The sequence below is a fragment of the Aythya marila genome (genome assembly GCF_965140915.1).
Source record: "Aythya marila genome assembly, chromosome: 3".
NCBI classification, from domain to species: Eukaryota; Metazoa; Chordata; class Aves; order Anseriformes; family Anatidae; genus Aythya; species Aythya marila.
Genome location: NC_139044.1, coordinates 6981858 through 6998821, shown reverse-complemented (window position 1 = coordinate 6998821; position 16964 = coordinate 6981858). Strand labels below are relative to the sequence as shown.

At 41.1% G+C, this 16964-nt stretch overlaps 1 protein-coding gene and 1 long non-coding RNA gene across 6 annotated transcripts in view; one reads left to right on the top strand and one right to left on the bottom strand.

Annotated features, from left to right (window-relative positions):
* The window catches only part of LOC309876224, a 33680-nt gene extending 27864 nt beyond the window's left edge, over nt 1-5816 (bottom strand). For 2 of the 3 annotated variants that reach the window (XR_014317136.1, XR_014317137.1), the window contains exon 1: nt 5653-5783. This is a non-coding gene — a long non-coding RNA (uncharacterized lncRNA). Of the gene's footprint in view, nt 1-5652 lie in introns of all 3 variants that reach the window. The other variant, XR_014317135.1, reaches the window with a different exon arrangement.
* CCDC85A (coiled-coil domain containing 85A) overlaps nt 1-16964 on the top strand; it is a 136346-nt gene that overhangs the window by 2759 nt on the left and 116623 nt on the right. The window contains exons 1-2 of one of the 3 annotated variants that reach the window (XM_082756230.1): nt 5937-5969; nt 12850-12983. In XM_082756230.1, the coding sequence (XP_082612356.1) occupies nt 12969-12983 (15 nt within the window). In that variant the 5' untranslated portion in view covers nt 5937-5969; nt 12850-12968. Of the gene's footprint in view, nt 1-5936; nt 5970-6091; nt 6202-12849; nt 12984-16964 lie in introns of those variants that run through there. The other 2 variants (XM_082756229.1, XM_082756231.1) reach the window with 2 other exon arrangements.

Sequence of the window (16964 nt, the reverse complement as noted above, 5' to 3'; positions counted from 1 at the left end):
AAATCCTTTCAAATAGTGTTTTGTTGTTGTTGTTTCAAGAATCTCTGATGCCCAGTTATACTTCTGTGATTCTCTGGATACTAATTTGCTATTAGCAGCTCTGTTACCTGCTAGAACACATGATGTGCCAGAGCCAAATAATAGGAGCAAGTTATTAACACTTCAAGGTTGACCCGCCCTTTATCCCAGAATTCGTTCTGTGTGTCTTCTTATTGATCTGACTCATGCAGCTTTTTGTCACCTGGGAATTAACAATTCAATGTTTTATTTGACCATTTATCTCTTTAACAAAATTGTTGCAATCTCTTTGACCTTTTAAAATGTTTATGACAAGGTGTTTGCAGTTAATTGCGCTCATAAAAGACTAAAGCCCAGATCAAGTCTAATGTGTGCTAGGAGCTAACCAAGACTTCCTCAGAAAAACATTCTAAGGCATAATGTGAGCATTTCATTTATTTGCAATATAATTAGAAGAAATAAAGATTTCCAATACCTAGAGGACCCATACTTGGGAGAGCAACACCACAAAACATCACTACTGTATTCTACTTTCCTACTTTTGTGTGTGTGTCGGGGGGAAACATCAGCTGAGCGAAGAAATTACCAAAAAATAAAATTTTTGAGGAAAACTGCAATTTATAAGTAAGTGCACATGTTTACCTTAGTTTGGTATTGATGTCTACTGGGTGAACACCCGTGTTTGCATTGCCTAAGCAGTAATTTTGCTGTTGCCATGTGCCATTTTAGCCTTTGTATAATGGCGAGAGCTCAGTATTTGGGGCTGAGATGGACAGGTCCACCCTGTCAGGTTTGTTCCTTCTTCTGGCATCACCTTCCTGCAAACATCCTCACAGGGTGTCCTGCCCCCCTGTCCCGCTGCTCTGTCCTCCAAGCCCTTTCAGTTACACTGCTGCTCAGGTTCCTGCAGCCACCATGCTCCTGCCCATGGCTGTGGACAGAGATGATGCTCCCTGGCCTCTCTTCTGTGCACAAGGGCCTGTTGCAGGTAGGTGAGGCTTTGTCCTGGGGTGCAAACGCATTGTGGTAGAAGGAGCAGAGGCAGGGCTGCAGCTGGAGGGCTCCCCGTGCGGTGCTGCAGATTTTCATCCTGGGGTTATTGTTAGCATGTCATCCCCTAGGGCTATCTGTGCTGCATGCAGGTCAGCACAGCCCCTGCATCGGGCTGTACCCAGCCCCTAGAAGAGCCCGTCTTACTCTCTTTGGCAGCACTGCTTATTATCTCACTTTGGGCACCCCAATCAATAGCTAAAATAAAATAAAAAATGGTATAAATCTGCATCCTGCCAGTAGAATTAATGGGGTCACCCTGATGTCCTCGGCTGCTGCACTGGTTTATGCCTCCTACCTTGTGTGTCTGAATATGGCAGTCTGGAAATGGCTGCACGCAGAAAGCAGTGCAATTGTGTAGTCACTCACACACTGTGAAGAAAGTGAGTCCAGTGGCAAGCCATGTGAAATTTCTCAGCACCAGACAATGAACTCACTAGTACCCAGGCTGTGAAAATAAAACCAGTCACTCAAGAATCCTTGAACTATTTTTTACCTAGTAAAATATTTTTGTGTGTTCGTGACTAACTCTAAAAGTCTATGTCCACCGTGCATGTACTACTGCTCTCATGTTATCAGAGTAAAATGCAGTTTTGTGGCTTCTCCAGCTGTGTATTTCCCACAGCTAACCGAGCACATGTTCGTGTACTTTCCTGTAATTTTCAAGGCCTCCCTTTAAATGATAAGGCCTGAGGTGCTTGGCTTATTCACATCTGCTGCTTTCCTGGAGGTCAATCAAACAGTTCTTCATTCAAGAAGTAATGGGGTCTTACAAAGGAAAACAATTATTTCACTTGAAATCTATTGATCTGGTTTCTGTGGTTCATGTGGTGTTTTGGGTGCAGAACAGTTGCTTGAAACAATTTGAGATCAATTCAAGTGTAACTGAATCAATAGAAAACCATAACTGAAATGCACTACTCTTGTTTTTTATGAGAATATATTTTTGCTACCAATAGTAATATGAGAATATGAAGGGTGATCAAAACGGAAGGTCAAAATTAGAAGCTCTTATGTGTTAGCGAGAAATACTACTTCTAGAATCAAATTTCAGTCTGTGGGAAAGCTGAGACATGAATAGTGTTAGGAAAACATAGTGATTTTATATTTTCAAAAGCTTTTTTATAAAAGATTTCCAAAGAGCTGAGTTAATTTCTTTTCCATTCTGAGCATCGAGTCATCCAAAGCTAAATTTGCCATATTTGTGGCATTGTGTGGCATTGCTGATATCTCTAAATAATTTTTGCTGAGAGAGGGAAAATTTTTCATTTTTTAATTACATTACTTCCACAATAAATGCTAGCTCTAGAAATTTGTAATTTTCTAACCAGGTCTCTTTTCTATATTGCCAGCACAGTTTATTTTTATTTTATTCATTTTTCCATTTCATCCGGCTCTGTTTTCTGTTGAAAGTTTATTCAGGCAGAAAATTTCTGACCATTCTAAAGAAGTTGGAAACAATGGATGAGGAAAGGCAATCGGGGTATCAGAAGATGTATTTTGACATTAACCCCTTGCCTCCTGCCAGAGTACTAGCTGACAGCCAAATGAATGAACAGAAGTTTTTGTTACAGTAGTTGTTAATCATTACACGTAATCATTTGGTCCTTTGCTCAGAAAATACTGTTTTAAAAATCCTGTAAAATGTTGAATGCTCTTAGAAGTCTAACTAAAGAGGATGCTGAAAGAGGGAGGATTGTTTTCAGCTAAGTAAGTAGTGTTTCTACACATCACTTGTTCTGGGGGGATATGAACAGTTTAGGATCTACAGGATAAAGATGCTAACTGATTCTCTGAATTCCCCATTTTTGTGGGCAAGGACAGCTACCACAGGAAGGTAATGCATAGTTACTAGTGAGTAAATAGTGAAAGACAAAAAGTTTAAAAGTCTTTATCCTTTTGAGAAATTCATTTTGGTTGTGAAAAAGTAGTGATTTTGCATCTTAATAGTTGCCTTTCCTGAAAAAAGTATTTGACAAATGCTGGGTAGTGGATGTGGGGACAAACGTGCTCCATTACAAATGCGTACTACAATAGATTTTCACAAAAGACTGTTAAATTTTTTGTGCTGCTTAAGCAAGCTTCTGAATGCATAACTGCACCTAAAAAGAACTTTTTTGATAAGCATGGAATAGCAAGCTGCTCAGGTAAACCTGCTTCGTTTGCATGCAGAAATGTATTGGTGTTCAGAAATACAGGTGCCTGCAGGCATAAAATATTGCACACAGAGATGAGATTGATTTAGCACTGTGAATGTTGGTAGTGTGAATGTGTGTAAAATGCTCAAATTCAGGGAGATGCTTCAGATGCTCTGTTAGGAATTTAGCTAGTCATTAGGTTTTGTCTAAACTCACTGATTTTAGCAAAATACTCTTATGGCACTAGCAGCAAGAAGAATATGTAACGTACTACTTACTTTACTGCCCTTTGGATTGTCAGTATGGACTGATGACTTTCTAGTTAGGAAGAGAGTTTTATATTTTGAAAGACATGTTTTCCACACAGGTATGTCCTCAGAGCCAGGCTGCCTGGCCCAGCTCAGCTGTGTGGTGGTGCGAGGTGTTGCAGAAACAGCTGAGAGATGAGCAGAGAGTAGTGACGCACTGGTGGTAGGAGGGGAGATAAAGGGGGCAGGAGAAGATGGAGCAAGAAGACAAGAAAAATACACTAAATCTTTAGGAAGCGCTGAAAGGCATAATTAACACAGAGACAAAAAGGCTTGGGAAAAGAGCATTGACAGACACAGCAGTGGCTCAGTATGCAGCATGGATACTCAAATGCTGCATAAATACCCATTTTCACTTTGCCGAGCTGTCCAGGTTAATCACAGGCTTTGTGCAGTGGATACCTAAGAGTCTGCTGCTGTGATGTTGGGTAGACAAACAAAATTAGCCCAAGAGTCTAGTGCTACTGGTGCTCATCCAAACGTCTGCCATTCTTTTTTCTCTGGTGCTTTAGGACAGGCTTTGACTTCATTGCTGTTACTCAGTTCACTGGTGTGAGACAATGCAGAGTCAGCAACAGGGTCCTTAACCTCATGTCTGCTATAAAAGGGAAGTGTTCATGGGAACCGGTCCCCAAGTGCTGGGTTCAAAAAGGGATCATAAGGATTGTTTGACCTTATTTATGTATATATATAAGGACTACAGTTTATACTTGTATTTATATAGCCTGATAGAAAGAGATTCTGGCACAGAAAGACCTTGAACCACAAAATACCGAAGACCTCACTATGCATTTGCCATGTCATCATCCATTCCTGTAGGTGGCTGCTGCATCCCGCTGTCAGGGACAGGCTGCTGCGCGGAGTCACCCTGGTGAAGCTCTGCTGCTGTGCTGTAGGCTCTGGGCAGTGCCTAGTGAAGGCTTCCTGCTGTTGTGACCTGAAATTAGGTGCAGGAGCTGCAAGAGTGCTGAGGACTACTCATAATAGTATTTGGACTGTGCCTGGGTTGCATCTGATGATGCAACTTGCATGAGTTTGAATGATCGTTTGAACACCAAAAATAGAAGTGTTGAAAAGAAGACCCCAAATCAGAAGACACAAAGGTCTTCAGCCAAAACACAGCACAACAGATGAAACAGGTTTCCAAAGCCTAGCAGAAAGAAATGTGGGAAAGTCTTTTCTTGGAAAGTCTCTATTCTCTCACTTGCAAACCTGAATTTAAGTTCCCACAGTTTCAGAGCTCAGATACAATACTGTCAGCAAAACCCAAACATTTTGCTTGTAGACAACCTGTAGTATTGTTGCAATTGGCAATATTGGAAAAAATACAAAGGGTGCAGTTCTTAGTTTAGAGGCTCTGCAGTCATAAGGCATCGGAAATCATGCAGTGGGAAAGCAGCAGTATGTTAGAGAGAAAACAGGACAAAAAGTCCAGAGACTAACTCCTCTCCCTAACAAATAGCTTCATGTTTGAGTGTCTCAAGTTCATAATTTCCAGAAGTTTTACAAATTTATTTTACAGTGCAACAAAATGTACAAAGAGATCAAAATTTTGTTTGTGGATCTTAAAGCAGGCAACATAAAGTTGAGCACAGCATTTCTGCTGCACTGGATGAAAGTGGAAGTAAATAATATTTATAACTAGTTGCTCACGTTATTGTTGCTAAAGAAAATCAGCCCGTACAAACTATTAGTGCTCCTTTTTCCAGAAGGAACAGTGGTGCATCAACCACAGGTCTTCAGGCTGAACTCAAATAGGTGGGGGAAACCATGCTCAAGTTCTGAAGCAGTTGCCATTCCCATGCAAGCTCCCATAAAAGCCGTCTGATCTTCATCATACCAAGATGTCAGTTTTGCAGCATTGCTCACTAACCAGAGACAAGTGCTAGATACTGGGGCTTATGCTGAACACCGATTGCGATGCTGAACCCGTGCAGACCTGGTGGGTCCATGACTTTCAGAAAGTTATGCTACGCCGAAGAAATACCATGTTCCAAATGTTCAGAAATACCATGCCGTCTCTTCCTGCGCTGTCCCTTCCTCCCACCCTCACACTTAGTGGCTTACACTACCTAGTTTAATTTGCCTCTGGATGTAGCTTCCTCTGAATTTAGAGACAGTCTTTGTCCATCTCTTACCTCTTGGTGTGTTCTGCTTGAGTCACTCCGTAGCGGCTGCAGTGGAGGGGAGAGAAGCATTGTCCCCAGAGACGCTGCCGCGGCAGTGAGAACCGAGGCCAGCTGGTACAAGCCTATCTGCTGCAGAGACCTTCAGCGATATCGCTAAGTACAACATTAGGAACAGATCTTCCCAACTGAGACTGCTAATCTGAGGAAAACTGGGGCTAATATTCAACCCAGTTTTGTCTCCTTTTACCTTTCTTCATTCAGTGACTTCCAGTTTAGTGGCAGAGTTAAGAAGTGTTATCCTCAGAACAAAATTACTGCTCTAGGAGGTAAATAATCTGAGGGAGAAATGGTGATGTTGAGTATTTTCATTTAACATACCAAGTGGAATATCACAATTCATTTGGGTAATAGACTGCTGCAGGGACTAATTAGAAACTGTGAAAGTCAGAAATCATAAGGAGTAGTGAACCTGCTAATTAGCTGGGATTTAAAAGCTGGCAGAAAATCAAGATGCTGGGGGGCACAGTGTGGAAGAAAGCACTTGTCACGGGTGAGCAGGTAAGTGCCAGGTCAGGGTCTGTGCTTTTCCTTATCTGCTTTTCCTAGTGATGTCCAAAGCGACACACAAGTAGCACAGTCCACTGGATGTCTGTCTTTGTGGCATACGGGGTTAAGCAGAGCAGGTGGCTTATGAGACTGACACTGGTGTCTTTCTCTGTTACCTGCTGTAACAGTTACCTGGTCTGCGATATGTAGGTCTCCTGTTGGTTGTGGGATGGAGCTTGAACAAATGAAGTGAGGTACGCTATTCAATGAAGGCGCTGTTCCTAATGGAATGAGTTGATGTAGGATTCATGACAGAGAAGTGCTGGAATCGAATGGGGGTTTAATTTCACTGGGAGAGATTCATGCCACATGGTAGCCCCGAGATGCTGCTTGTAGAAAGGGGGTGTATCGTTTTTTAAGACAGAATGATTGTGAGAAAGATGGGAAATCAAAGTCCTTAGTCACCTTGAGAGACAGTTCTGAGTCACTGAAGAGAGCTCTTCTCGCACCACTGCTCTGTACGCTGCAAACGCTAGGACCAGCATCACCCCGTCTCCGCAGGGTGAAGGCTCAGCCCTACATCTAGAGGCTTTCCAGTCCTGCTCCGTGCTGGAGAGCTGCAGTCCCACCGGCACGTCTCCTCCTGCTGGCTCAGCGGCTGCCCAGGGTCGGGTTAGGGGGGAGAGGCAGCTCAGCCTGCCCGAGGGCGTATTGTGGCTGGCTCTTCCCGATCATGCCAGGCATGGCCTGGAGTGGGCTGACACTGGACTAACACCTTGTAGCATGGAGGGAGAGCAGCCAGGAACGTGGCTTACAGTCAGGGAATCATTTAGGTTGGAAAAGACCTCCAAGAGTGTCAAATCCAACCAGGAACCTGGCCTAGCATGAAATACCAAGTCTTGCTGCTGAGTTTGCTCTTTAGCTTTCAGTACAGATGCGACCAGAAGAAGGACCTTGTACAGGTAGCTGCCAAAAGGGATTCAAACTGAAGGATCCTTCAGAGAATAGAAAACACTACTGAGAGAACTGATGGGAAAGACAGAGCTTAAAGTAGTCATGGAAATTACAGGGGCCAGGGAAGCACCTGAAGATCAGAAAGCTAATGGGCAGGGACACTCGTGACTCACAGTGTTACAGGGAGATGTACAGCCATCCCCTCTCTGCTGGAGATGTAGCTAGTGGCCAGCGTGGGTTGGCTTCAGCAACCTGCGCTTGCAGCACAGGAAGGGGATTCTCTGCTAGCTCACACACACACACACACACCTTAGTGTCCCACTGGGACATCTTTCTTTCCTCCCTATGTTACAGAAAAAAAAAGAAATTGTGTCAGTGTTGTGGCAAATATCTGTCACACTTTTGCAAAGCCCTTTTAGCTCGAGAGGTGTCTGCCCTCTGAAGATTTGAGGAGCTTTAAGCTGAAGGTGTCCCATCCTGGCAAGTATTTGCACTCTGAGGCTGAGAAGAGGCATTGTAGGAGAAACTGTTGCAGTGGGTAAAATGTCAGGAAACAGCTTCAACATTTGTTTTTTCCAACCCTTTGTTTCAGCTAAAACCTATGTAATTTGGGAGCTAAGTGAGCACAAGCGTAGCGATAAGCAAAGGCTGTACTTTGGAGAGGAGTGCATGGCTTGGAAGCCTGGGCGGTTTGCAGAGATGCTCTTTTTCAGTCTCTGCTCATTAAGACAAAATAGAAACCCAAGAGAAGATTCCCAAGCAAAAAAATGCCGACGCAGTCAGTCTTCTCCAAGCTCATGCTGTTACTGGTCATTGCTTGTGGATGCAAAATGTATCCAAAGAACCATTTACAAATCACTTATGACTGTGGTACCCTACCACAGATTTACCAGAGGAAAAGGCAGATGAACTTTATATTTTAGTAGTGTTTTTCTCCATTTCTGACTTTTAAATCTATAAAAGGCTTGGTATATCGTATTGCTGTGGTTTTTAATGATTCAATACCTACTATGAAAGCCTGCATTTGGCCATATGAATGTTGTCTGAATAAAGTTGGATACGATATATCCTAAATTAATGATGAAAAAAGAGTGAATAAATGTTCCTGGGCTCTCTGGCCTGCCAGCGTCAGCACTTCGCAGCCCTTGTCGTTGATTCTGAGCCCCAAGGGAGCAGGTTAAGCCAGGGTAGCTGTCTGAAATTGCTTGGGACCGCCCTGTTTTAATCTATCCCTGGATGTTTATGTATTCTTCTGAAACCCCAATTTTTTCTGAACAGATGGGACAGAAGGGACTTCCAATACTACAGGAGTTTGTGGGGAAGTGCCCATAACTCCTGTGTCTGCCTTGTTCTGTACCAGCTCTTAACAGTGGCCTTTACTCAAGTGAGAGTGAAAATGTGGGAAATTCAGAAGGTATGGCTCATTAGTAGTTGGAAATTCCTAATTTCCTCACAGAGCACAGACCCACTGCTCTTCCCCAGACTCTGCTGGGAGGTGTCAGAGCAAGGGGAAGCCCTTTCCTAGTGGCGGTGTGCTCCAGTGAAAGCTGGCCACCTCAGCCTGTGCTGGTGTGCTGTCCCAGGCTGACATGCTTCCCAGCATCATGACCAGAAGAAGGGAAATGAAATTCCCTTTCCAAAAATTTAGCGTCTTCATTAATGTAGAGAAATGCAAGATTGCAAATAGAGTTAAGAACAAATCGTCACCATATGGCTGCTATATTGAGTCATTCCCTAATGGAAGGAAGCTTGAGTGCCTTTACCAAACAGGTTTTCGTTACGTAGGGTGTTTGGATTTCTTATATGTATGAATGTTCGATGTAACGTATATGTCTAAGTTAGTTGTGAAATTTTAGCTCTTAAATTCCTGTGTTTGAAGCTTTTTCTTGGTGGATAGTCCCTGTAATGCATTTATGCTTAATTTGAGAATATTGTCTGTAACCCTGTTTAACATGATTTCTGTTTAGGAATTACTATTTGTCCTTCGAAGCTAGCAGGTGCTGTGCCTGGGGAAGTGCAACTTCAAAACAAAGAAAGATCTGCCCTTGTTAAAACTGGGGAGAAGAAACTTTCTGAGGACCTTTGGCGTGCCACCAATGTGTTGTGTATAGCGCAGATGGTTAAACAGTGTTACAAGGCTATAGTCCGATAATTCTGTTTTATGATTCTCTATTTGTCTATCACCTCTTTGAAGTGAAAGTGGTATAGCAAGTACTCAATAATTTACATACTGTACAATATAGCCAAATATAAATGATGCATTATTTTTCCATTTAGCCCCATTTGAATTGATTGATTACCAAATCTTACATTTATCATTTATCAGCATTGCGATTATTTATAACTTCTGCTGAGTTTACAAAGAAATGCATCAGTCAAGGAGCTGAGTTGCTCTTCCCTAATTTATAATGGATATTGTAATGATCAAAACCTGATCCTTATGTTGTTTATTTATTTAATTTCATCAGCACTGAGCTTGGAAAAGATAGCCAGAAGATATGGGGCCAAAGCTAAGGTTCAGAAAGAAGACTTCCCCCCCTCCCTTTTTTTTTTTTTTTTTTTCCTTGTTTCGTGTTACTGACTTTTAATAGTTATTTTAAAAATAATTGTATCACAAGAAGGACAAGAATAGGTGGCCAGGCAGCCAGTGCCACCCAGGCCAGAGCCCCAGGGAGGATACACCCGCTAGCTTTTCATTCGCCTCCTACCTGCAGTGGCTGGTAACAGCTGGGCATGGCTGAGGTTTCACTTACTCGGCTCCTGGGGTCTTCATCACAAGCTAGTTGCATTTTCCCTACAGTGGGCTTTAGGCATTGTGATTTTTTTATGGGCTAGATCTTTGTGGTACGCTGCTTTACAATTTGGGCACATTTCAACTCTGTGTAGGGTACAGCTGGAAAGCAAGCCTGCCTTCCCTCCCCCGAATCCACACAGAGTCCTCAGTTACCCTGATTGTTTTCCTGGCTTCCCCTGCAGTGCAGGGCTGCCTGTCCCTCTCCTGTCCCTCCACGCTCCCAAGGTGGTGGTCCTTCCATGGGAAGCTCTGTGGAGGAGCCAGGTGGATACCCAGAGCTCTGAAATCTTCCCCATTTAAAACCGCAATCCCGATTCACTGCGAGTGAAGCGAGTGAGGGGGGTGATGAATTTGAGTCTGGTAAAGCAGACAAACAGGGGTGCTGGCCCTGCTAAAAAGTTCTTGAGTTGGAATAATTATAAAAGTTATTTGAGCAGAGAAATCACAGAATAGGTCCTTTTTCTGGCTGTTGATAGCTTTTGTGTTTAATCACTGCGCAACCTTGTGTGGCTGGGACTTGCCTAATTGATTTCTTGATGCCAATTGCAGCAGCAGGCAGGAGCGTACCCGCAAAGCGCATTGCTGGAGATGCACACAGCGTGCGGCTCGTGGGGCTTTTCCCTATCCTCTATCCTTATTAACGCTGGCGCTGCTAAAAGAAAAGAAGATTGAACATAAAAAGCTGAAGGTCGTCCATACAGTTGTCTCAATAGCAATCTGTGTGACTTTAACCCTGTTGAGGAAAAGTAATTACCCTTTGGCTTCTGGTGACCTCAACTAACCTTTGCTGAAGGACCAGAGAAAATAAAGGCTGACCAACAGCCTGCCCTTCCTGCCCTGTGGTTAACCCGCGCGGGGAATGAAGAACACCCTCAACAATAGGATGTGAAAATGTTGCCATGGAAATATCATTGGAAGAAGAAACAAAAATCTATTACAATTAATAGTGTTTTATTAGGTGACTCCTATAGAACTGTTTAATCCATGGAAGTTGCTCTATCGTGAGATCTGGGGTCAGGAAATTTCAGGAGGAACAGAAGCAGGAGGGAGAGCGTACCTCTTTAAAAATTCAAGAGCTGTTGGCAGAGCTGGGGTGGTTTGCATGAGATAAAAGAATGAGGTTTGTGTTGCGCACTGTAAGTATGGGAAGTAATAGCAAAGAATAGATGCAATTACTGTAATTGCAAATGATAACCACTAGCTATCCAATGGTCAGGGAGAGCAGTGATACACAAATACTTTGGTTTTGTTATATGGCGAATAGCAAGAGTCGTTTAGCTTTCTGTATTTTTGTTCACAACACTGAGGCCTTGCCTAGAGAACATCAGGTTATTTGCAGAGGGTATCCTGCTTTTGTGTCTCTGATATTTTCAAATCATCTCCTATCATGCTTTTATTTTGATTTTTTTTTTTTTTTTGCTCCTTCTGCTATTTATTAAATCTGATGCCTTACAATACCGAATATTAAATCTCTGATAAATTCACTGGTCTTCTTTGTTGTGTTTTAGGCTGAACCTTGTACTGTTCGCTACCCCAGCTGTGGCTGGTTCCAGCTAGAGCTGGCAGTGCTGCACTTTTTCAGAAGTAGCTTAGCAGTTTCTAGCAAATGTTGATCCTTTGAGCACACAAAGACAACAATATGTGAAGACGTAATCTGCATGTTGACGATCTACGATATTCCAGTTTTAGTGCATGATAAAGCACTTCAATTTAGTAAATTCCATGATGTTTCCTTATTTATGTGACAATTTACAATACTCAATTTAATTTATTTTTTAATAAAAAAGTTTTAAATGTGTGTTTCTATCTGTGTGTACCTAAAAAAATTAAATATTGTATGGCTTTTAAGAGAAATTAAGAGAATTTTAGCAGGTTTGTTTTAAGATGTTAATACACAAATACACAATTGTATGCACACGTTTTCTGGTATTTAAAATTAATTCAAACTAACACATTACTTACAATACATGTTTTAAGAACGTTGCACAAAGTTATACACCAACTTTCTTTTTTGGTCTTGTTCCCGAAGTACAAATATTGTAAATGCTAAGAAGATGTCAACCAAAATACTTTAATTAGTGTTACGGATAATCTTGCTGTTAGTTTAAATGGACACAGGACTGTGCCCTGACTGCATATTTCTTGTAATAAAAGCTGAAAGCATGAGAAGGAAATTAGTTGTGGTAAGCATCATATTAAAATCTTTTCCTTCTTTTAAAATGGTGAATAAGATTTTTTTTCTTTTTCTCCAGTGTTTTTGTATCAGCTTCCAGTAATACAGCTGTGGATTTTTACCACGAGAGTTCTTCAGCTTAAGAAGGTTTTCAAATGATAATTTGCAAAGAGTACACAGTATGCTGGAAAGAACCAAACTTACTTCTGCATGAAAAAGACTTTCACATGCAACATTGAAATAATTTTCTGTATTGCAAATACAATCATTATCTCAAGCTTTTCCTAGTTATAACAATATTGCTCATTTTGTAAGTTTTTTGCCACTGCAAATTTTGGAGCACAGAGTGCAGTGTGTCTAGATGCAGAAGTACAGTAAAGATAGTGCACTCTGCCTTTCATTTATATCATGGAAACTTGTCTGTTGTTTTAAAATGAACTCCATGTTGCTATACTCATTTATAACCGGCTGAACACTTAAAATGACTTTGGTCAGATTTCTTTCACTATGCAAGCTTGTATTTCAACTTACCAAACCAGTGCAGGTCCAGGATCAAGGCAATGTTCTTTCATTAATTTTCAACAATAATTTCCACGTCACTGGCTCCAAAGCATTGTTTGCTCAGATAACTCACCTGGTCGTGGTGCTGTGGGGAGCTATTACCTGTTTCGTAGACTGTCGCGTTTTCTCCCTTGGGGTAGTGCCCAGGTTCTCATGTTAATCCCTCTTCATTTCCAAGTGCTCCAGGTCCATGGTATTCTGGCTGAAGCTCAGAACAAAATTCAAGGAAGTCCAGCATTGTACGTGGAGTTTCTGCTGCTGTGTTTATTGTAAGAGAAAGAAAGCAGAAGAATTACCATGTGTTACTCAAAGGTAAGCATATTGATAATCTGCTCTGTTCTCAATACTTTGAGAAGTTTGAGAAATCCCTTTAAATTATTCACATCATATTATGTGTGTACTAGAAGCTGTTGTTAAGGTGTCTTCACCTTCACTTATGGATTGTCTTCAGTCCTGCTTTAATTTTGGCACATAGGGTGCAGCTTTTTTCCATTTTAGCCTAACATAATTCCAAGGCCTGAGTAATATTTGCAGTCGTGAAATGTTTGTATTCCAATTTGGGGAGAGAACTCGAGGCTCTCAGAACCATTAGTTGTTCCTGTTTGCCACAAAAAGAATTTTCTGCCTGACTTACTAATGAGCTGTATATACTCTGCTTTGTAATGTGTTTCATACTTTCATTCTCTGAAATATATTGTCTGCCATTGTCAAATGAATGGGAAATTAAATACAAAGTCTATTTGTAGGATATTATTTTACTGCACCACTGTTATTTTGATATGACCATACAGGTGTATGTTGTGTTATGCTAAGCACAGTATAACTTATATAAAAAAGGTAGGGAGGTAATAGCAAAGCAAAATAGTCAGAAATGTTTTTCATTCAAGTCCAAAGTCTGGTCACATGCAGTCACATTCTTTAAAACCTAAAACCTATTTTTACTTAAATTAAATCTGTTCATTGCTATTTTAACCATAAAACATAAAAATGTAGTTTGGTAGCTAATGATTAATCTCGCTAGCATAGAATCATATATATGTTGTGGAAAGTCAGAAATGAAATTATTTCTACGTTATTCTGACCTGATAAATTCACAGACATACATAAAATGCAGGGCTTTCAAATATGCTACAATTCTTAAAGATTTAGTTAATCTAACATTGCATAACCAGTGCATTTAACTAGTGGCCTCCTATTGTTCTATAGCATTATCTGAGAACATTATGCTTCTTAAGAGAAAGACTGCCAATACCGAGGTTTAAATGTTACATACATGTTATTGGGAGAAAAGAGAATTGATTCAGTCGTTAATGGTAATTGCGGCAGAAATATTAGTTATAACAAGATTACTTCATGGCAAACTATAATATTGAAAGTACTGAATGAACATCTGATTCTCAGAAACGTAAATACAGGCTGAATATCCAAGGCATTGCAGAAATGTTTACAGTTTATTTTAGCAATTTGCAAACACTACAGAGGAGATATTTTTATAAAACAGTATGACATTTCTGTAGCAAATTTCTGTCACTTTAAAGTCATCTCTTAGCTATTTACTAATAATACAGCAATAAAGCATAGAATATAGTTTGGATAAGTGTTTATTGGTATCCTGTATCACACAAACAGTTAAGTAAATCTTTATCTTGATAGTTTTGTTTTTAAATCAACAGCAGTATTAGATATCCTAAAAGTTACCATAGTCATTAAATACCTTATAGTGCTGTATCCCTGGTAATCCAATTTACAAAACTATATTCTCAGCAGAAACTCCTGGGGTATACAGTAGTTCTCTTCAGTAAGCCCTTCCTGCTTTTTCTTGTCATGAAGCAGTGATGGTACATTTTATCCTGTTGATAATTTGACTCTCTTTAAACTATTGCTTGTTGACCCACTGGATTGGTCTTTATTAGGGTGGAGGTAGCTGGAAGATTGAAGGACTGCAGACCATATATCATTCTTCCTTTTTTACTGTACCTTAATATTCAACATAGCATCATTATTCTGAGGCAAAAGCGAAAAGCTGGTCCATCATATATTCCACACATTGCTAGTCTTTCCTCTATGTCCTGCAGTGCTAGAGAGGGGGATTATTGCTGCAGAAAAAAAAATCTGGCCATAGTGTAGGAATAATCACTGCAGTCCGGCTCACCCCCACACCTCTCTTTCTCTCTCTCTCTCTCTCCTTCTCTCTCTCTCCCTCTGTTTGAGGCCCCAGCTGATTCAGTCTGCATCCATCCATACATAAATCATTGCCCTTATTCTATTGGTTACATGGTACATGGCAAGTATTGATTTTTTCCGTTGCCTCATTGCTGGAGAACCCATGGTTTTTGTGAGACTGAAAATGCAAAAATTTTTGCCGGAGATCTTGTCAAGGTACAAAAATGACAAGCGAGGAGGGTGCTATTTTAAGGTTTCTGTGACTTAAAAATCTTTGCCTTCCCTGTTCTACTCTACGTTTGCCTGTGTCCCAAAAAGTCGTGGCTTGTTTAATCACTGCTGCTTTAGGTAGGCTTAGTGGCTAAGCAGCAGCGGAATAAGTAAACAGAAGCAGGGCCTGGCCAGTCGGAGGAAGGCATTGCTTAATTATTAGAAGTTTAATCATCTTCTGAAACATGAACAGAAAGATAAAGAACAATATGAAAATGATGGCATTTCAAGGGAAGAAATGAGTCCTAGGCACAGGATGATAATATGCTGTAGAAAAAGGGGCATTCAATTTCTTTCTGCGTAACAAAAATCCAGCAGCATGCTTAATTCTTGCAATAGGTCTTTGTAGCATTTTGAAACCGATTTGCTAACCCCTTATCAGTATGACTGCTGCAATGAGTTAGTTTTCCTCAGCATTCAAAGATGCCTGCGAATGTCTCACAAAGATGGCACCTCATTTCCTCAAAAAAGTGTTTTTGAGGAACAGGAAGCCTGGGTTATGAGGCAGATTATGAGATGTTCTACTTCAGTAACTGACAATTCCCTGGTCTAAGAGTCTGTCTTACTGAGAGCCTGATCCAAAACATATTGGAGTCAACAGGAATGCTTTCATTGACTCTATAGGTGCTGGCTCAGCTTCAGCTTGCACAGAAGACAGTATTTGCTTTTTGTCAGAAACCACCACTTTCCCTCGTTTTGAAGAAGCAAAATGGATTGGGATGGGTGGTTTAGAGATGGGAGTACAATATGATTGTATTTCATCTGATTGCATCTTTTAACGCTTTTAAATGTGATGTATGCAAACGAGTGTGAATTTTCTTTAATGCCTGTAATGAAAAATATGACCTGTGCCTATTCCCTACCATCCCCAATTACTCTAGCTTGCTTTTATGTTTTTTTTTTTTTTTTTTTTTTTTTTTTTTCAATTGAAAGCCACTGTCAGTTCTTGTTTTCATCTACCTTGCCTTTAGACTCCGGTGTTCCACCAAGTATTGTGTGATCTCCATTTAAGGCACTGTACCCAATTTCTGCCAATTGCACATTGAAAACAGCTGATATTTTCTGCCTGGTGTTTGCATGCAAATCAAGTGCCTTAAACAAAACACACCTTTAGAGCTTTTGTGTTTCTGGGGTTGGAGGAATTGAGGATAAAGCTGAAGCTACCAGTAGGGAATCCCCAGCCTGACACCTTCTCTTGCTGTATGGGACACGCAGGAGCTGAAAATGTGGTGTGCTGCTGGTCCTCTGGTTGGAAACAGGAGCTGGGCTGTTTGACCAGCCTTTCCCCGAGCTGGCTGTGCTCCTGCCTGGCCTGAGCCGTGGGTCGTGCTGGAGCGAGCCATCTCCCCCAGGCAGGCTGGGCTGGGGCAATTGCCTTCCTACTGAAATGAGTTTTGGTACAAATGTATGGTGCAACTGTTTTAATCAATTTGATATGTAAGAAGATGTAACTTGAAATAAAAGAAAAAGAGTAAGACTGTGGGAAGCATGAATTTTGGATTCGTATTCTTTTTGCTTAGGAAAATTTGCCTTTGGCAAATGAGCTTCTTGCTTCACCAGAAGTGCAGGACCAGTGCAAAATGGGCCTGTTGTCCCTCTGGAAACCGTAATCTTTTCCACTGTGTTTTGTATACACATGGGCCAGACCTCTGTATTCAGTGGTAGTTTTTGTAGTAATTCAAATGAGAACTGCTGTGTTATCTTTGTGACAGTGGCTCTAACAAAAGGGTTTGGTACGTGTCTGTACATTAGTCATTCAAGCCAAGGTTTAAGTTCACTCCTTTAACCTTTATTAATAAAAAAGAAGGATTATTTGGCTAGCCAGGGTAGCAGAACACCCGTAGTTCAGTGGTTATAACA